This window comes from Setaria viridis, chromosome 8 (assembly GCF_005286985.2).
Source record: "Setaria viridis chromosome 8, Setaria_viridis_v4.0, whole genome shotgun sequence".
Classification (NCBI taxonomy): domain Eukaryota; kingdom Viridiplantae; phylum Streptophyta; class Magnoliopsida; order Poales; family Poaceae; genus Setaria; species Setaria viridis.
The window spans coordinates 40,765,997-40,784,498 of record NC_048270.2 but is presented as its reverse complement, the minus strand read 5'-3'; the positions used below and the strand labels follow the sequence as shown (position 1 = coordinate 40,784,498).

The window sequence follows — 18,502 nt, the reverse complement described above, 5'->3', positions numbered from 1 at the left end:
GTGTTGTCTATGTAGCACTATTTAGGTTACGTTTTATCGTTTCCTCTGCATTAGTTACGCATACATCGGCTGATCTAGCGGATTGTCTTTTATTGTATCGGCTACCCGACCATCACAACTCTATAGAGCTAATCGGAATACCAGCCGATTCGCTCTCGAATTTAACGATTTGATTATCCATGTCAATTAGCAGGTCAAATTGACTGGCACGCCATGGATCGAGAGGGCTACAACCTGTACTTGAGCGAAGCAGATCTCTCAGGTTTCGTGTGTTAGTATGTGAAGGTCATCGCCCAATTTCTTGAGTGGGCATATATACCCACTTCTCCTCAAGGTCAATTTCTTGAGCTACCTTGCTCCCCCTAACCATCTTGTCCTCTAAAAAGACAGCGTGTCTTGTTTCTACAAATTTTGTGTGTCTGTGTGGACAGTAGAAACGAAAACCCTTTGACTTTTCTGGGTAGCCAATAAAATGGCAAATGATTGTCTTTGGATATAGTTTCCCAAGACTTGGGTTAAATACTTTAGCCTCACCTGGGCACCCTGAAGCGTCCCCACATAAGTAGAGACTAAATGTGATACAAATATCAGTTCCAGGAGGCTGATAACACATTTATTCGACAGATAATTCAGTTACCGTACAACTCCCGAGGGAGTGGGCGTGAAAGCCACGCAGCGATAAATAGCAAATAAATAACGGCGGCTAACCAAGCGACTGCCAAAAGACAGCACTCGGGACTACACGGCAGCAGCAGCATCTTGGGCAGGCCAACACCACAGGCAGCGTCGGGTGCGGACACAACCTCTACTCAAGGTCCTCGGCGACGAAGTCCGGGTCCTCCTCTGTAGCAACAAGCAAGGGTGAGTACTAACGTACTCAACAAGTCCAACCCCATCCACGGAGGGGGATACAAGCAAGTTTATGCACAAGTATAACAAGGGTAGGCTGGAGTTTATTTGCGGAAAAGCTAAATTTTAACACATGCAGGGGGTCGTTCCAAAAGGGGTTTTTGTAAAGTTTTCCTTTAATACCCAGAACATTGAGTGGGGTTGATCCTACACCAAGGATCCAAGTTTTTGGCGCTATCGGACTCCCCGTCCGTCATAGCGCACGGCACATCTGTCGGACTCTTCCAAAATCCCCCCCCCCCACACACACGCATGACATCCTTGCCCAATTGCCAGTTATGTGACCAAGCCGTAACTCGTCCAATGCCGTGGACACGGCTACCCGGATAGGTTTTAACTCTGCAGAGGGTGTACACTTTTCCCACAAGTAGGGTACCGCAGCACGATCACCGTAGTGTCGTTGCGGATCCTAACAAAGCCATTACCCACCTTAGCTAAGGCTGGCTAGCCCTCGCGGAAACACCCAAGGGGTTCACGGCTCGTCCATGAGACCGTAATCGGGACCTAAGTCACCAAGATCTTACTCCTTTTCCATGGGTTCCCGTTGCTCACCAGCACCCCTGAGGACTAACAGTCCAGCTAGTGGGATTTATGCTAAGCCGTTGCCCATACAACGGTCGAGTGGTTGCACGATAGTGGAATTAGGCAAGATGACACATCAACTCGGTCCTTAATCACGACAAGATGGATATCTCCCGACATTGCTCAACTACCAAGGTACGAGCACAGCAACAAGGCATCCCACACAAGGAACACCCATCCATCCCGTCTACACATCCTTTTTCCCCGAACCCAAAAGTCATTTCTCTTACTTGGACACTCACACACACATTTATTTTCCGGATACACCATTGTAATAATGATTGCAGCTTGAGTAACAATTTCCTAGGCGTTCTAGCAGTGGTTATCATCTAAACAGAGCGAGTCATATTTAGAGATAAGCATAGGATAGCAAGGAATGTTCATAACAATCAAGGGGTGGCTACCCAACCATGTCTTGCGATGAAATAATATGCATTTTGTAAAACAGGCCAATAGGTTGTGTTTGAAAAACTAGGTATTAAGTATGCATCAAAGGGTGAGATTGGACTTGCCGTCTTCAAAGCCTTCCGGGAGTTCCGGCTCGCGGTACGGGTCCTCGGGCTCGGGCTCGCAGTCAAACTCTTCCTCGGGCTCCTCCTCGGGCAATCCGCGATCTACGGCACACGCAAACAGACACACAAATAAATAAATAGGAAACGATTTTTAACCGTGAGCTCCGAACAGAAAACGAGAACGGAAAATAGGTAGAAGGATTATTTTTGGGAAATTTGGATATAGATCGGCGAAAGTATTCTGGAGGATGACGTGGTAAAATTTGGGGTTAATTGGAGGAAGTTTAGCGCATGAAATGACGGGTTAATCATTGATTAGGGGCTTAAACGAAGGCTTAGGGCTGATTTGTAACAACCAGGGACCTATTTGTAATTTCTTTCGGAGGTGGAGGGGCCTATGTGTAATTTGGGGAAACTTGGGGGTCGGATCTAAAATCGGAGGTAATCTTATCCTCTTCTCCAGGAACTTGGAGAGAGAGGGGGAGATGGAGAGTGGCCGGCGGTGGCCGGCTGGCCGGGCCTCGCCGGCGGCGAGCCGGGGGCGGCGGGTGGTGGAGGAAGAGGAGGGGGCCCCGCTTTGCCCCTCACCTTGGGGGGAAATGGAGAGGAGCGGCCGGGTGGCGTCGGCCTTCGGGCGGAGAGGAGACGGCGGCGGCTTGCGGCGGCGGCGGCGGCTTGCGGCGGCGGCAGCGGTTTGCGGCGGTGCCGGCGACCGGAGCAAGGGTGTGGCAGGTGGTGGCGTTGGTGAGTGGGGAGAGGAGCCGGCGAGGGCCGGCCCTTTTATAGGCGGCGGGGAGAGCTCCGGTGGTGGGGGGTCCGGGTGGCCGGCGTGCGGCGGTGGCGTCGGGCGGGGCCGGAGTGGGCGGTAGGGGACGGCCGGCAGGGTGCGGTGGCGGCACGGCAGGGTGCGGTGGGCGGCACGGCACCGGCGTGCGCGCGGGGCAGGGGCAGCCGAGCGCCGGAGTGGCCGGCGCAGGCGGCCGGGGACCGGGCCCGGCGCGCGGCCCGAGGAAGGCAGCGACGTGGTGGCGCCGGCCGGGCGGCGGGCCCCTGGCGTGCGAGGCCGGGCGGCGTGGCGCCAGTAGGGGGTGGCGCCGGGGAGTTAAGGAGCTGGGGCCGGACGGGTGGTGCCAGGAAGAAGGAAGAGAAGGAGAGAGAAGAAGGAAGAAGAAAGAAGGAAGAAGGAGGAAGAAAAAGAAAAGAAGAAAAAAAAGGGGGAGGGAAAAAGAGAAAGGAAAAGAGAGGGACCGGCAGCAAATGCGGCACGCGGTCGGAGCACGTGCGCGGCGGTCTGACGACGGCACGCGGCGAGATTTACGGGCACAGATAAAAAGATAGGTGGGGGTCGGCATGGGTACCGGGACGGCGAAATCGCTGGGGAGATTTCTGATTTCCGGGAGCTCAGCGGTAAAAAGATTTTAAAGGCAGTTTTTAACGGGTGGTTTTAGTTGGTGATTTCTGCGGGCGTTACACATCCTCACACGCGCATATAGTTTAGTGAGGGTTCTCTTCCAGTCCACAACTCATACAGTGTCCTAGACACCGACTTACTCGGAACTCGATTAAGAATATGAATGGCGCTTTTTAATGCCTCCATCCACAAATTAATCGGTAATCTGGAGTAACTCATCATGCTTCTCACCATATCCATCAGGGTACAGTTGCGTCCCTCAGCTACTCCGTTCTGCTAAGGCTCGCCCGATGTAGAATACTGGGCAACTATGCCATTTTCTTACAGGAACCTCACAAAAGGTCCAGGGACTTCGCCATATGGGGTATGTCGATTATAGTACTCCCCCCCCCCACACGGTCGGATCTTACTACTTTAATCTTTAAATTAAGTTAATTCTCAACTTCAACTTTAAATATCTTGAATTTATCCAACGCCTTTGAGCGTTCTTTAATTGGATAAATGTAGCCATAACATAAATAATCATATATGAATGTTATGAATGAATCATAAGATATCATAGGAAATGATCCACAGATGTCTGTGTGAATTATCTCTAAAATTTTTGTGCTTCATTTGGCATCTTTCATAATTTTCTTGACATATTTTCCTTTAATGCAATCAATGCATTGCTCTAAATCGAAAAATTCTAACGACAGAAGAATTGATTCTTTAATCAATCGTTCTATTCTCCCCTCAAAATATTGCCTAAATGACAGTGCCATAATTTCGATAAGACTTTTTCAATTCTCTTCCGCTTATTCTTATACGAGGAGTCACTCATATTCTCAATGCTTACAACATTCACACTGTCACAAGGTGATAACAAATAAAGCTTGTCTTGTTAGAAGACAAGACCAACACACATTATTATATTGAATCTAACATTGTCCATCACCAAAATGACATGAAAATCCATCGCTATCTAAGCGAGAGACGCTAATCAAGTTTTTTTCACAAAGAGGGTACAAATAGAACATCTTGAAGATGAAGTACAAAACCTTTAAGTAATTCTAATGGGAGTTCTCCTATGGCTTCAACTTTAGCTTCAACACCATTAGCAACTCTAATGGTTCTTTCTCCTCTTTGCAAGATCCTCCTCGTATGAAATTCCTGTAATGAATTTGTAACATGAATAGTTGCACCTGAATCAATCCACCAAGTTGATTTTGCATAACTTAAATACAAGAATTCATCTACAAATGTAATAAGATCCTCACCATTATTAGCTAGATGCCTCAGAAAAATCACACAGTACTTTTGATAGTATCCCTTCTGATGGCACCCAAAGCAGGTGTGCTTATCTACTTGCTTCTTCTGACTTGCTTTCTGATGGTGATCATGGTTATCAGCCATTGGAGCCTTTCCATGTGACCTAGAAGAGGAGGAGCTATCCCAGTGAGGTTACACTGGTGGTTTGGAGTTCTTGGTGTAGAAACTCCTTTTTTTTGCCCTGCTTCATGTGATTGATAGAATCACCACATGCAGCCTTGATCCTATCCTCTTCCTAAACGCACATAGCAATGAGCTTCTCAATGCCCCAGTACTCTGGCTATGAATTATAATTCACAGTAAATGTCTCAAACTCTTTGGGCCATGATGCAAAAATCACATGGACTACGAAGGCCTCTGGAAATGCCATCTCCATGGGCTTCAACTTGGCTGCTATGTTAGTCAGCCTCAGAATGTGCTCTCTAACTTCTCCACCAGTATACTTCTCAGACACTAACCTCTTTATTAGAGTATTTGCGTAAGCCTTTGAAGAACCAGTAAACTAACCCTCCACTCTCATGAGATACTCAATAGCAGAGCTGCACTCTGGGATTGCTCCCCTCATGATTTCCACTACGGATGACTAGATCACCATCATGCATTTTTTGTTCGACTTGTCCCTTTTTGCCTTCTCAAGCTGATAAAATGAAACAAGTGGAGCGTGATTATGCTGTCGAATAGTGAAATCATCAGCACTCTCACTCTCTCCCCTGACAGGCTCAGGTGGTGCAACGGGGCACGGAGTCGTCAGTGCAGGAGTCTATCTCGGACAACGCAAGCGCCATCTCTCTCCATGAGCTGTAATTTCGTCCACCGAGGGGCCTGATGGATGAGATATAAGTTAAAGCATTTGCTCCTAAAAATAAAATTCAGAATGTGTGAGAATATTATAAAATAAATCTTGCATGCTTTAATTTAACATTGGTCAAAATTAAAACATATAATGATCTTCTATAATAATTCTATATCACCGTTGGGCAGAAATAGAACTAATGCATAAAAAACTCATGAATAAAAATTATAATATTGCTATCATCAACTTTGGTCAGAAAATAATAATACTAAATTTTCTGAAAAACTCAACTACTCTTCATGATTAAATTCTCCCGTTGGTTTGAATTTAACTAGAAGATAATAAACTTAAACTTTGCAGCGGAAAAATGAATAATTTCATGAAAAATAATATTATTCAGAAGTATTACTGTACTCATCTACTCTTTAAACAATTATATCGTTGGTTCAAATTGGATAGAGATGAAAACTAAATAAAATTAGGCTAAAAAACTTCAAAATACACTTCTGAAAATAATGAACTAAAACAAAAAAAAAGTCTGCTGTTCTTTTGACCCGAGGGCCAATTCTTGCGCACGCATGCATCGCGGCCCAGCATGACTCTCTGCGCGCTCGCTTTCGCTCGGCCCGTGGCTTTCTGTCGCCACCTGTGCGGTCCATCTTTCCTGGACGAGGTCCTCACGGCCCAGGCAGGGCGCTGCGCCCGCTCTCGCGCGCCCAGCAGCTGCGCTTGCGCGCGGGGCCCATGTGGCAGGCCATCGCAGGCCGGCCCATCTAGCCAGTCCGCCTTGCGCCGTAGGCCGCCACAGGCTAGCCCATCTTGGTGCGTCCCCTAGGGTTTCTTCACCCCGCGGCGCGATCCTGGCCGTCCGATGGATCAATGATCCATCGGACGGCTGGCCGGTGATTTCGCCCGCACAAAACCGGGCGCCGGCCTTCTCCCCTGCTTTTTCTCTGAGCGCTGCAATCTGCGGCAGCGAGGCCCTTGGCCGCCGGCGGCGGCCGCTGGTGACGGCGAGGGTGCGATGCCGGTGGGGATCTTCCACGGCGGCTCCTCTTTATTCCCTTTCTTTCTTTCTTTTCCCCTCTGCCTCTGTCCGTTTGAGACAGAGATGGTGGCCGTTCTTGCGACCGGGTTGGCCATGGTGGCCGGAGAGGATGGTGGCGCCGCCGCAGGGCCCTTCGCCGGCGCACGCGCTCACCCGAGGGTGAGTGCGGCGCCGTCGAACGGCCTTGCGACGGTGCCCTTGGACCCCCACAGCGACTGACCGCCGAGATCCTAGCGAGCCAGCGGCTTGCCCTTGCTACCCGTGCGGCATCGATGGAGGGCTGGCGGTGGTTAGGGTGACAGGTAAGCCCCAGGTAGGGTCTCTGTCTCCCCCTTCTTCATTCTAGGATTGGTCAGAACCGGACCTTCAGTGCTCCCCTGTTTCATTCTAGCCCCAATGAAGCACTTGTAATTCGACCGTCTCCTGTTCTCTATTCATAGAAAGATACAGAGATCTTATTCATGCCACCATGTGATGTATGAGCAGTGAACTCATGTATGTGCTCTAGCACTACTGCTAGTGGCCCTTGAAAGCCGGTAGGCAGTGAACACTCAGTGTGCCCTGTGGGCAAAGCATCGAGCAGCTGGAGTGCCGCCTGATGCCGGCAGCAGTCATCAGCGCACATACAAACCGGCGAGAGAGACGACGGCATTCATGGGAGGGAGAATAAGGGGCTGGAGGGTACCTTGCAAGTGCAATGAGCGATCCTAGTCAGAGGATGGTGGCCGGAGCCGAGCGAGCGGATCGAGGACTCGGCATGCTGGCATTGTATCGATGGATGGGAGCGCGGTACGCACGGCGGCAAGGTCAGCGGTGGCCGGCGGCGTGGCGGCGCCGGATGCCAAGTCCACCGCCCCCGAATGCACTTATTCTCAATTTGGTTCCCGTATTTTACATATACCTCCCTAGTTTGGATCGAATATTTTCACAGAGACCCCTTTATTTTACAAATACCTACTAAATTCGATCGCGATCTCATTGACATCCTTTGGACTTTGGTCATGTGAATCACTTTAGCAATTCCAAACATAGTGGGATACAGAGCATACCAAATGGATACTCAACTACATTTGACAGTTGTTCGTTCAAAAAAGAAACTCCAATAGAAGAAACTTATATTACATATGACAGTTTCTGTTCAGAAATCTTATATAGGATACAAATAACTAGTGGAGAAAAATGAAATAAGAGATGGCTGATGCTATTCATCTCTTGCACAAGTTAGCAGGGGAAATTGCCTTGGTAATGACTACTCACTAGGCTGCACTCTGCTTTGAGGTTGATGCAGATTTGGCGTAGCCTTTATAATCTTTTTTAGTATCACCACCACATCACTCTTTGCCATCCTTTGCTCAGGAGATTCACACGAATGAAGCTAGGCATGTACTGGCTGATACCATGAAGAGTGCCATGTCCGACATGTCCAAGACCTACTACAGGGCGTGTGGTCTTCACACAGAAGCCCCGTAGGAGGAGGAAGCTAGGAGCAGAGACGCCCAAGCAGCGATGGAGAGCGTTCTGTTAAAAAATTGTAAAGTTGAATAAAATTTCAAATATATATACAAATTTGGTATAAACTTCATCCAATTTTACAAACAAGTCATAATGTCAGAACATGTACATATATGCAAGTTCTATTGAAAATACAGGTGCAGGAGCAATGTTTGCAGCGGTGAAAATGTTTTGTTTTTCGGAGCTAACTTAACACCGTTAAGTGTCCTAAACCGTGTTTGATCAGAATTGAAAAGGCAGGACAAACTTGCAAAGTCTAAAACATAGTGCCTACTCCGTAAAACTAGGAGCATTGCTCCATCCAATTGCCCGTTTATCAGCTTGAAGAGGATAATAACATAAATGAACGGATTTATGCATTATTTTTGTCGAAACGAATGTTCAGTGGGTACCTTCAAAAATGGCATTTATGGCATCTAGTGGATTGAGGATACCTTCAAAAATGACATCTAGTGGATTGACTGGGATGCCATACCGCTCCCGCAGGTCTGAAACAAGTGACTTTATACCTGGACAGTTGTTAACCGATAGGTCCCTGAGAGATGAGTATTCTCCTGTCCCACTGGGCAAGGATGTCAGGTTTTTGCAAACTACCAGAGTGAGCTGTTCCAATGCTGGGATCTCGATCATGCATGATTCTAATGATCTCAACTCTGGGCACCTACAAACTGTTAGCTTTTTGAGTGCATCCAGCTCGCCTGATAGGATTTGTAGTTGGGAGCAACCACGAATATCTATTTCTTTAAGGGATGAGGGAAGATTGAGAACCTCTAACAATCCATCACATTCCTCGATTCTCAGAGTTTCTAGAGATGATGGAAGGAAATTACTCCGGCCGGATGGTGAGAGATCCTCCTGTACAGCAGTGGATGCCATGATGACGTCAGTGCTAGGACGACCTGCATTTAATGATGTCTTGTCCTGTTGCTTGAAGGATATGGTCTTCAGATTTTTACAGTATTCAACATCCATCTTCTTGAGGGCAGGGGTAGGGTTGAAGACCTCTACCAGACTATCGCAAAAAGATATACGTAGAGACTCGAGGCAGGGCAAAAGTTGGCTCCTTTCTAATGTTGCCTGGTCAGGAGCATATCCAACCAGACTCTCGCAATGCCCAATTTTCAGCCTCCGCAAGGAAACCAAATTTTGGAACTCATTTTCCGGCCAGTAGATTAGGTCATTCGACCAAGAGATAACCAGATCTTGCAGCTGCCGAAAACAAGCCCACAGAGCTAGTGCATGTGATTGGAAGAACAAACTGCAGGAGTCAAGGTGCATATTTGTCACAGATGAAATATAGTCCCATTTGTCCTTGCCATCCACCTCGATTCTTTCCAGTTCCAAATTGGACAGTGACGTCATATATCTAGTTGCTCCCAGGGACATCTGTTGGGTTTCTTCATATCTCATAGATAGGCATAGTTCCCTGAGCTTTGGTGCTCTAGGCAGAGTGGTTAACTTGTTGCAACTATCAATACGGACAGTCTCAAGCAAAGGGAATAGTAGTGGTTCCCATCTCTCAAAGCTCCGTAAACTTTTCAATACGAGGCTCTTCAATCCTGGGAATGCTGAGCGGACCATTGTATATTCTCCACCATCATACCATTTTCTGAGCACTCCCGCTTCTGGTAATGCTGTCAATTTTCTGCTTCCTTGAATATACAATTTCTCGAGCTGAGGAAATGCTACTAGCTCTTCTTGCACTACCTGATCATAAAACCTATCAAAATTATGAAGACCAACAAGCTTAAGATCCTTAAGCTTTCCAAATGTGGAGGATGTACAACTGCTGCACAAGAACTGCAACTTTGTCAATCCTTCCAAATGAAGAAGCTGTAGTGCTGGTAACTGGCACAATGGAGGAAGCTGCTCAGATTTGCAACACCAAGATAGCCGAAGCTCAACCATGTTTCTTAACACACCCATCCATAATGGAAAATTGGTGCCTTGGTAGCCTTCTATTTCTAGAGCTAGTAGTCTATCATGAACTTCGAGAACCTCTAGCACCTCGTTACATTGCTGTTCCTCCTCCTTACCACTTGTCCACCTTAATGACAGCTGTCTCAGTTCCTTCTTATTTCCAAGATTTGCTTGTCTTGCATTTCTTGCTTCTGTCACATTTTCGAGCTGCTTTAGCTCTAGTGAACCACCAATGTTCAAATTTTTTAGCTCTCCAAGACTACTACAATCCGAGTCACTGCTCACTACAAAGCATGTAAGTGTTCGAAGAGAGGTGAGTCGTCCAAGCTCCGGAGGCATACACTGTAACTTCGTGCATCCATCAGTGTAGAGATGACAAAGGGCAGTCATGTACTTCATTTGCTTCGGAAGCATACTAAGTTCCTTACAACCAGAAAGTTTAAGTGTCTGAAGATTATATAGTATGCTTATGTCATCTGGAAGTGCTTCGACTCTACTCTTAGAGATATCAAGGTATCTAAGGTGGTGCAGATGCTTTGGTTTCATTGGCAAATATTTATAATATGATGCTGGTAGAGCAAGTGCTCGCAGAGAACTATATTTGGATGAATGCCGCTCATCTCGATAATATCCCTCAGGAACTACAAGCAACGTTCGGATAGATAAAATATCAATATTTGCAAAAAGTTGTCCCTCCCATGTTTCAAAATGTACATGGCGGGTAGCACTTGGAAGTAATTCACCACTTTCAATCATTTTAGCAGTTATATATATGCACTCGTCTTCTGTAGCAGACACTGCAACATCGTGCATAAGGTCATGGATCTTCAAAAAAGTTGTAGAACTATACCCGAACCTTGTTGGATCTTGCTCCACATACTCGAACAATGACCTTGAAACCATCTCGTTGACAATCCGTTTACCCACGGTTTCAATTGGTACCTTGTTTTGTTCGGAGACGATAAAACCATTAGCCATCCATAGTTGGATAAGGTTGTCCACATCAATTTGATAATCCTTTGGATACAGAGCACAAAAAGTAAAGCATGGCTTCATGTCAGTTGGCAACTCATCGTAGCTAAGCTTAAGTATAGGCAAAATTCCAGTCTCAACAGTGCATATGTTGCTTCTCTGTAGCACATCCTCCCATTCTTCCGTAGTGGTCTTCTTACGCAATATAGACCCTAGAGCTTTGGCTGCCAATGGCGACCCAGCACATCTGTCTGCAATCGGACCAACCAGGTTTACAAGCTCATCATCTCGCTTATGCAAACTGAATGCTCTTGTTTCAATAATTTCCTGTATGAATTCCTTGCCCAAAGTTCCGACATCAAGGTATTTCCTTTCGTGTGAGATCCCAATTGTACCCATTAATTGAGCTATTTCTGTGTTACGGGTCGTTGTCAGTACGGCACTACCGACACCACCTTGTTCAAGACAGGTCTTGAACTTTTCCCAGTTGTCCAAGAAGCTCTCCTCATCCCATACGTCATCCAATACAAGAAGGTACCTGTTACCGATAATTGTTTACATTAGCACCTTTATTTCCAGCTAATAGATAGCCAAATGACGGGTTTGCCACCCCAACACACAATAATGATAGAGGAATAATGCAGTAATGATTATTGTAAACAATTAATAATTATTGCTTTCAACACACAATAATGATTATTGTAAACAATTAATAATTATTGCTTTCAACACACAATAATGATTATTGTAAACAACTAATAACGGGTCACTGCATGTACTGAGAAATTAGTAAGAGTGACTTAGCTTGAAAGCACGATAGAGGGTAAGAGAATCGAGTTGATTAACACCAGCTTACCTCTTTCCCTTAAGCTGTTCCTGAAGCTTCTTCAGTGCCTCTTCAAGGGAACCCTCCGAAGCGTTACAAATTTTGTTGGCAAGATTACTCAGATTGAAATCATCTGACACACACACCCACTTTAGTAGCTGAAAATGATCCTTGACTTGAGGATCGTTGTAGATGAGCTGAGCGAGGGTGGTCTTGCCCAAACCTCCCATTCCAACGATGGGAAGAACCTTGAGATCACCATTGGTAGCTTGATCGTTGACCAATATCTCAACAATTTTCTTCCTTTCCTCATGCCTAGATCGGCTAACAATATTTTTAGGATCAACGATATTGGAATCCGTCTCACGCCCCTCCTTCAGTGCTGGTGCCTGCTGGTGTTGATGGCTGTTGAACCCAAACTCGTTCATGTGATGCACAAGGTCCTTGATGGCGTCAACAACGCGTTGAAGCTTGCTGGCCATCCTGATACGGAATATAACACGGTTGTGAGTAGGAAAGAGCTTTACTCCAGCCTTGCCAAGCTTGGTGATGTGCCCATTCTTCTTGGCTTGACGACGGAGCGCCTCATACTCGAACTCATCAAAGATGTCGATCGCCTGGTATGCCACCGTCTTGAGCCCGCCAAGCCATTCCTTCACTCCTTCCCGGTGGGACGACGCCTGCTTCTCAGCGTCGGCGATGACGTCGAGGATGGCAGGCAGCTTGCGCTTGAGGACCTCGTGCTGCTTCTCCATACCCTCCATCACCTTGTACTTGTCCAGGAGATAGTTGGACGCCTTCTCCTTCACCAGGGACACCAGTGGGCCCACCACCAGGCTGGCCGCTAGTTCAGCCATCGGAGCTCTTGAGAAGGCGAACTCAGAGTAGAGGGGAAGGGGAGGGGAGCACTATGGCCGAGTGGAGAAGATACCGGTTAGAGGGCGGCACTTCGCGTATGAGTAGCTAAAGCTTGAGAAATGGCTTGCCTTTTGACGATTCCTGATCGTAACAGGCTAACAGCTCAGCACTTGAAACGGCAAGCGCACATGGCCTTCATTGACTGCACTGGCATCCGCTGGCCAAACAGTGCTGCTGCTTCCTACTCCCAATTATTCTTGGGTAAGGGCCCAACCAGAGGGAGGAATCGAAAGCAGAGGGAGGAGGGCCCGGCGGCAAGCAGCCAAGCAGAGGAGTCATGTCTCACCTGCTAGCGTGAGCTGGACGATAGAGATGTTCTTGGAAACCATTCATGGTCCTCTCCATCAGCGTAATTGTATATTGTTTATAGGATATCATCATCTATTTCAGAAGTGAGCACAGGAAATGTATACAGATACAAGCGTAACTGGTAATCACAGATTCACAGGGCAACGGACCAAGTTTCTGTCCCAATAACAAATCGGGAATCTGCATCAGTGCTATCAGAGGAAGTGGCAGATCGAATGAGAGGAACCCAGAAGGCTGCCTGAGAAGAAGATGAGCAGAAATTGCCTTAAGATACAATAAGCTCACACCGAAATTTCTGTAGTGCTTCATCATCTACCTGATGAGCCTCCGCTGGCTATTACAGGCAGTTGGCCATTATTGGAGTCTGCGGTCAAGTCTTTGCTATGAGTGCTATGTCCCTCCAATTTTATCACTATTCATCATTTGACTGGCCTGCGACCGTCCACTATAATGACACGGTATCATCATTGCATGACGTGCACGCTGGAGATGGAATAATGGCAGGTACTCCAGCGGATAGCCCACTTGTCGAGCATCACGGGTGTCGAGCAGGTACTCCAGCTGGTGCATGTTTTTTTATTTATTTTCAAAAAGTCAGGTTGTCTTTAGTCCCGTGTGAGTGACCCGGGACTAAAGAGTAGGACCTTTAGTCCCAAAAGATTAGTCCCGGTTAGATTTTCGAGAGATATGACTCCCTCCAAACACGACTAATGCCCACTTTTCCACACCAAACACGACTAATGCCCACTTTTCCATAGTGTTTGAAATCTCAAGTATTGAAAGGTAATCCATCCACTCACTTATGTGCCCTATGTGTGCCCACCGGTCTGTCGATAAGGCTAGTGCTGGTCAACCTAGCGGCATGTGTGCAGTGCTCAATCTTCTGACACCGACCTCCTCAGCATCGACCGCATGTGCGCAATCCCAATCCTCCATATGCATCCTTCTCAAAGACCCGTTAGCAGCCTCTTCCTCCCCTGACAAGGTGTGTGTGGGCAAGGCATTTGGGGGCGGCAATGATGGTAGATGTGCTAATGATGCTATCACACCCGATTTTAAAACAAAACCAAGTGCTACTTATATGTATGCCGGGAGCAAGTTTCATACATATAGTAGCTTCATCAGTGAATAACAACAACAGTATCACGTAAAGAAACATAAATAAGGACTTACGAGTCTATCAGAGATATAGGCAAGGAAAGATTAGATTAATAATACAGGAGCACAGGCTAAAACCATATATAGGCCTGGGAGACCAGGCGCAGGGGGGCGGCTAGGGTTAGGAACCCTAGCCGCCACCTATGACTCGCCAAGGCCAGCAGCGCCCATAGGCGGGCTGCCAGCCAGCCAATACACATAACAGGGCCTGTGGGCCCATAGATAATTACAATCTCAAACCCCCCCCCCCCCCCAGTCAGAATGTTGGTGCAGTGAACGTTCAGACTAGACCGGAACTCAGTGAAAAACTAGCACAATCTGAGCAAGCAAGAGAAGCACATCGGCAAGATAATCAAGTACATCATGAAGAAAATCGAAAGGTTAACAATCATATGAGCCGAATGGAAGAAGAATGGGCACAGATGAAGAAGCATATGAGTGCTAACTGTAGCCAACATGACTCACCAGGATCAGCTGTAAGCATGTTCACTCAAAAATATCATTTATTCCAGATTTCTTTCCTTTGTTGGGTGCTCATATGAAACTTACATACTGTAGGGAACAAGAGATCATGATGGATATTAGAAGCAAGACATGTGAATGGTTCATGAGGATGTCACCGTTGCATGAATATGCATATGCTTTTGCTTCTAGTTTTTCTTTTACAGGATGGACCTTAAGTTAGCCTGTGTTAGTTTCATGTCTTGGATTGTTTCTTCTCCATCTCAAAGACGTTGAACTATGTTTGTCATTGCAAATATGAATTCTCCTATTATCAAAAGATATATCATTCTTCTACATGGTGCAAAGTGGTGGTTAACTCCCCACAAGTAGTTGATGTGAAAATATTAGCCATAACAGTGTGGTTGTTAATGTTGCCTAACTAGTCGTTAATGCTATGTATACCTACTGAATTGTTGTTAACGATAATAAAATTGTGGTCGTTATTACTAAGAACTGGTCAGTGATCCCTCATGCAACGCGGTGTAATAATACTAACAATGAAAATTGTGGTTGTTAATATTAGAAATGTGGTCGTTTCTAGTAAAGCATCAACGACCACATATTGTGCCGTAGTTGCAAAGGTAACGACGGGAAACTGTATGTGGTCATTAATAGTATTAACAATAGAGCTTTTAATGACCATGGATGACCATATTTTTGTGGTCATTAATAACTTTTAACGACCACATATCCCGTCATTAATACCACTTCCTCTTGTAGTGAGCCCAGTCCGAAAAGTTGTTATCATCCACCTCTTCTTCGCCATCTTCCATTACAACCCCTCTTTCGAGTGCTTGGTCCAAACAAAATAGTTAGTCATGAAACCGTATCTAGACAAGTGGTTGTGAATAGTCCCCTAGGAAGCATGTGAATAGTGCTTCTTATTACTTCATTGGAAGCATGGGCATTATATGAACCTGTTCTCTGGCTTGTTCACTTTGGCCACTTTGAGAAAATAATGCAAGCCATTAACAAACTCCTTAGTACATTTGTCCACATTATACATCCATTTCCGGTCCATCTGCATCATATTACGCGAGAAATGGACATAGGTCTTCGTATTAGATCAAGAATTTGATCAATATTCATAATTTACACCAATCAATCTTCATAATGGATTGAAACAATTCAGATAAAAATTACACCATTCCACATTCATAACAATCACTAAAGAAACATATTGAGATTACACTCATAACATGACAATAAAGATGCATATGCACTAAATATTACAGATGCTTCGTAGTGGACTTCACGTAGCCAATTATCCTAAAATAATGGTACAATATAGCAGAATGTTCACCTCCAAGCCATCTCTGCACTTAACTCAATCTTCTCAAAAGTCTATTGAGAGTCACTTCCACATATCCAGTACCAGAAAATAATGGCACAACAGAAAATCTTCGAATCCACACACGCGGACTGAATATCATAAATGAATCTTCGAATCCGCCTCCCTCGCTGCCCTCCCCCCCTCCCCCCGCTGCCGATCTCCCCCACCGTCCCTCTCCTCCCTCGCCGCCGCCGGCCCCCACCGCTGCCGGTTCCTCCTTCCCCACCCGAGCGCCGCTGCCATCCGTGCCGCCCCTCCACCCCCACCGACCCCCTCTCCTCCTCCCCTACCTGAGCGCCGCCGCCGCCATCCGGCCATCACACTGCAGAGAGAGTGAGGGAGAGAGGATGCAGGAGAGAGTGAGAGAGAGAGTTGAGGAACATGTGGATAAGAATGCGGGAGGGAGAGAGAGAGCAGCAGGCACGGGGCTCCAAAAAATCTAATTGTCGTGGGTTGCACGGGATTGGGCTCTAGTACCGAATGGTAGCTCCATCCGGTACTAGAAGTAGCCTCCGGGGGCTCCCAACTTTTGAACCAGTACTAATGTTAGCACTAGTACCGGATCCAAAAATAACCGGTACTAAGGCTAGCGATGAAAGGTCAGTTTTCTAGTAGTGAGGATTTGTTAGCTCAATCTTTCAGGGGCCTGTTCGGCTGGACTTATAAGCCGGCTGAAAAGCTGAAACGGCTGATTTGTTGTGAGAGAAAAATACTGTTCGGTGGCTGATAAGCCGGCTGAATAAGCTGAAGCGAACATGCTACAGAGCTGCTCATAGGAGTAGGATTATGTGCGTGTGTGTGTTTGTATGGGTGAGTGTGCGTGCGTGTATGCGTCTGTACTGTGTGATTCGAAAAAAAACTGGATTGATTACCGTGTTATTTCTGTCATCGAGGAAGTGAATAGGCTCAATATCTCAAGTACAGTACTAAAGTAGCAATCCTTTGCATCCATAGAAAAACATCTTTGGAGCGCCCAAAATAAACAGAAAGTTGAGACAATGATTCAGATGTAGTGCGTTCCATGAGCAGACAAGAGCACATGGATGCTGCAAACTTTGTTCAACTAAACTATTCAACCCGGCCTGCTGCACCTTTGCTTTGTTCACGCGCTGTCGCGCTCCATTGAAATCCTAATGATGTCACGACTATCAGTAAGGTCCGTGCATCTAATCTTTATAATAACATACCACATGCCCTTTTAATATGTGATAATACAGATCAGCATCCAACATGTTTTTTTAAGCAGCTGACAGTAAAGCACTACCCAACAGATCAACAGATCAGATGTAGTGCGCTCCACGCCGACCACGGCAATTAGGGAAGGTTTGGACAACTTTAGTCCTGTCACATCAGATGTTCGGATGCTAATTAGAAGGATTAAACATAAGCTAATTATAAAATTAATTGCATAATTCCTAGACTAATTCGCGAGATGAATCTATTAAATCTAATTAATCCATCATTAGCAAATGGTTACTGTAACACCACATTGTCAAATTATGGACTAATTAGATTTAATAGATTCATCTCGTAAATTAGCCTCCATCTAAACATTAGTATCTATACATTCGAACCAAACACTTCTATAGTGCGCTCCCACCGGTAATAAAGAGCAGACAAGAGCACATGGATGCTGCAAACTTTGTTCAACTAAACTATTAATTCAACCTGGAGCAATATCGACGCCTGCCTAGCCCTTGTTTAGTTACCAAAGTTTGGAGATGCCAAATTACTGTTACAATACTGTAGCACACTGTAGCGTTTCGTTTGTATTTGTGAATTATTGTCCAAACATTGATTAATTAGGCTCAAAAGATTCGTCTCGCAAAGTACAACAAAACTGTACAATTAGTTTTTAATTTCGTCTACATTTAGTACTCCATGCATGTACCGCAAGTTTGATGTGATGGGGAATCTTCTTTTTGCATAGCGCTAAAGTTGGAAGTTGGGGGTGACTAAGCCCCTTGCTTAGTTTAGTTCAGAGGGGTTAGGTGCGGCCGTGTGATTCCGTGAATTAGTGCGCACAAATAAACTTTAGGCTATAGCAAGTGTGTTGCACTTGGATACACCTAAAATTTAAGGCAAGTAATATTGCGCAAACTTACTTATATAAGTCATTTGGATTATTGAGTTTCCTCCTATAGTTGATTTTGTGTCAAAGAAATGTACCTTCTTTTTTAGCAAGGTTTATTTTTCCCCCTTTGTGCTGCTCAGGACCTACTCCTTGGGCTGGGTTTCATATACCTGATGATGATTCATATACCTGATGATGATGTTGTTGGATAATAGCTCAATACCTACAGGCTACTCGTACATGTAAGCTTGTAAATCCCGTTTGGGCATCAGCCAGACTGGTGCCCAGGCCGGAATAAAAAGGCCATCCATCTTGTACCGGCCTCGATACCAACAATAGCTGATAATATCGGTCATCTCAGCTAACATACAGACCTCTTAAATTTGAAATATCTAGCCGATTAGCAAATT

General features: G+C 45.9%; 1 protein-coding gene and 1 long non-coding RNA gene across 3 annotated transcripts; one reads left to right on the top strand and one right to left on the bottom strand.

Annotated features, from left to right (window-relative positions):
- Positions 1–7,650: 7,650 nt before the first annotated feature.
- Positions 7,651–12,796, bottom strand: LOC117866592 (disease resistance protein RGA2). 2 transcript variants are annotated; one of them, XM_034750834.2, is made up of 3 exons: positions 11,827–12,796; positions 8,471–11,508; positions 7,651–8,084 (listed from the first exon to the last, which is right to left on the bottom strand). In XM_034750834.2, the coding sequence occupies exons 1-3, from the start codon at positions 12,651–12,653 to the stop codon at positions 8,047–8,049; spliced, it is 3,903 nt and encodes a 1,300-aa protein (XP_034606725.1). In that variant the 5' UTR covers positions 12,654–12,796; the 3' UTR covers positions 7,651–8,046. The 2 variants fall into 2 exon arrangements, with proteins under 2 accessions (XP_034606725.1, XP_034606726.1); XM_034750835.2 differs by having other exon boundaries at positions 8,513–11,508.
- A 166-nt stretch (positions 12,797–12,962) lies between these two features.
- Positions 12,963–14,979, top strand: LOC117866593 (uncharacterized). Its single transcript, XR_004642945.2, has 2 exons — positions 12,963–14,657; positions 14,740–14,979. It is a non-coding gene; the product is annotated as an uncharacterized lncRNA (long non-coding RNA).
- The last annotated feature ends 3,523 nt before the right edge of the window (positions 14,980–18,502 follow it).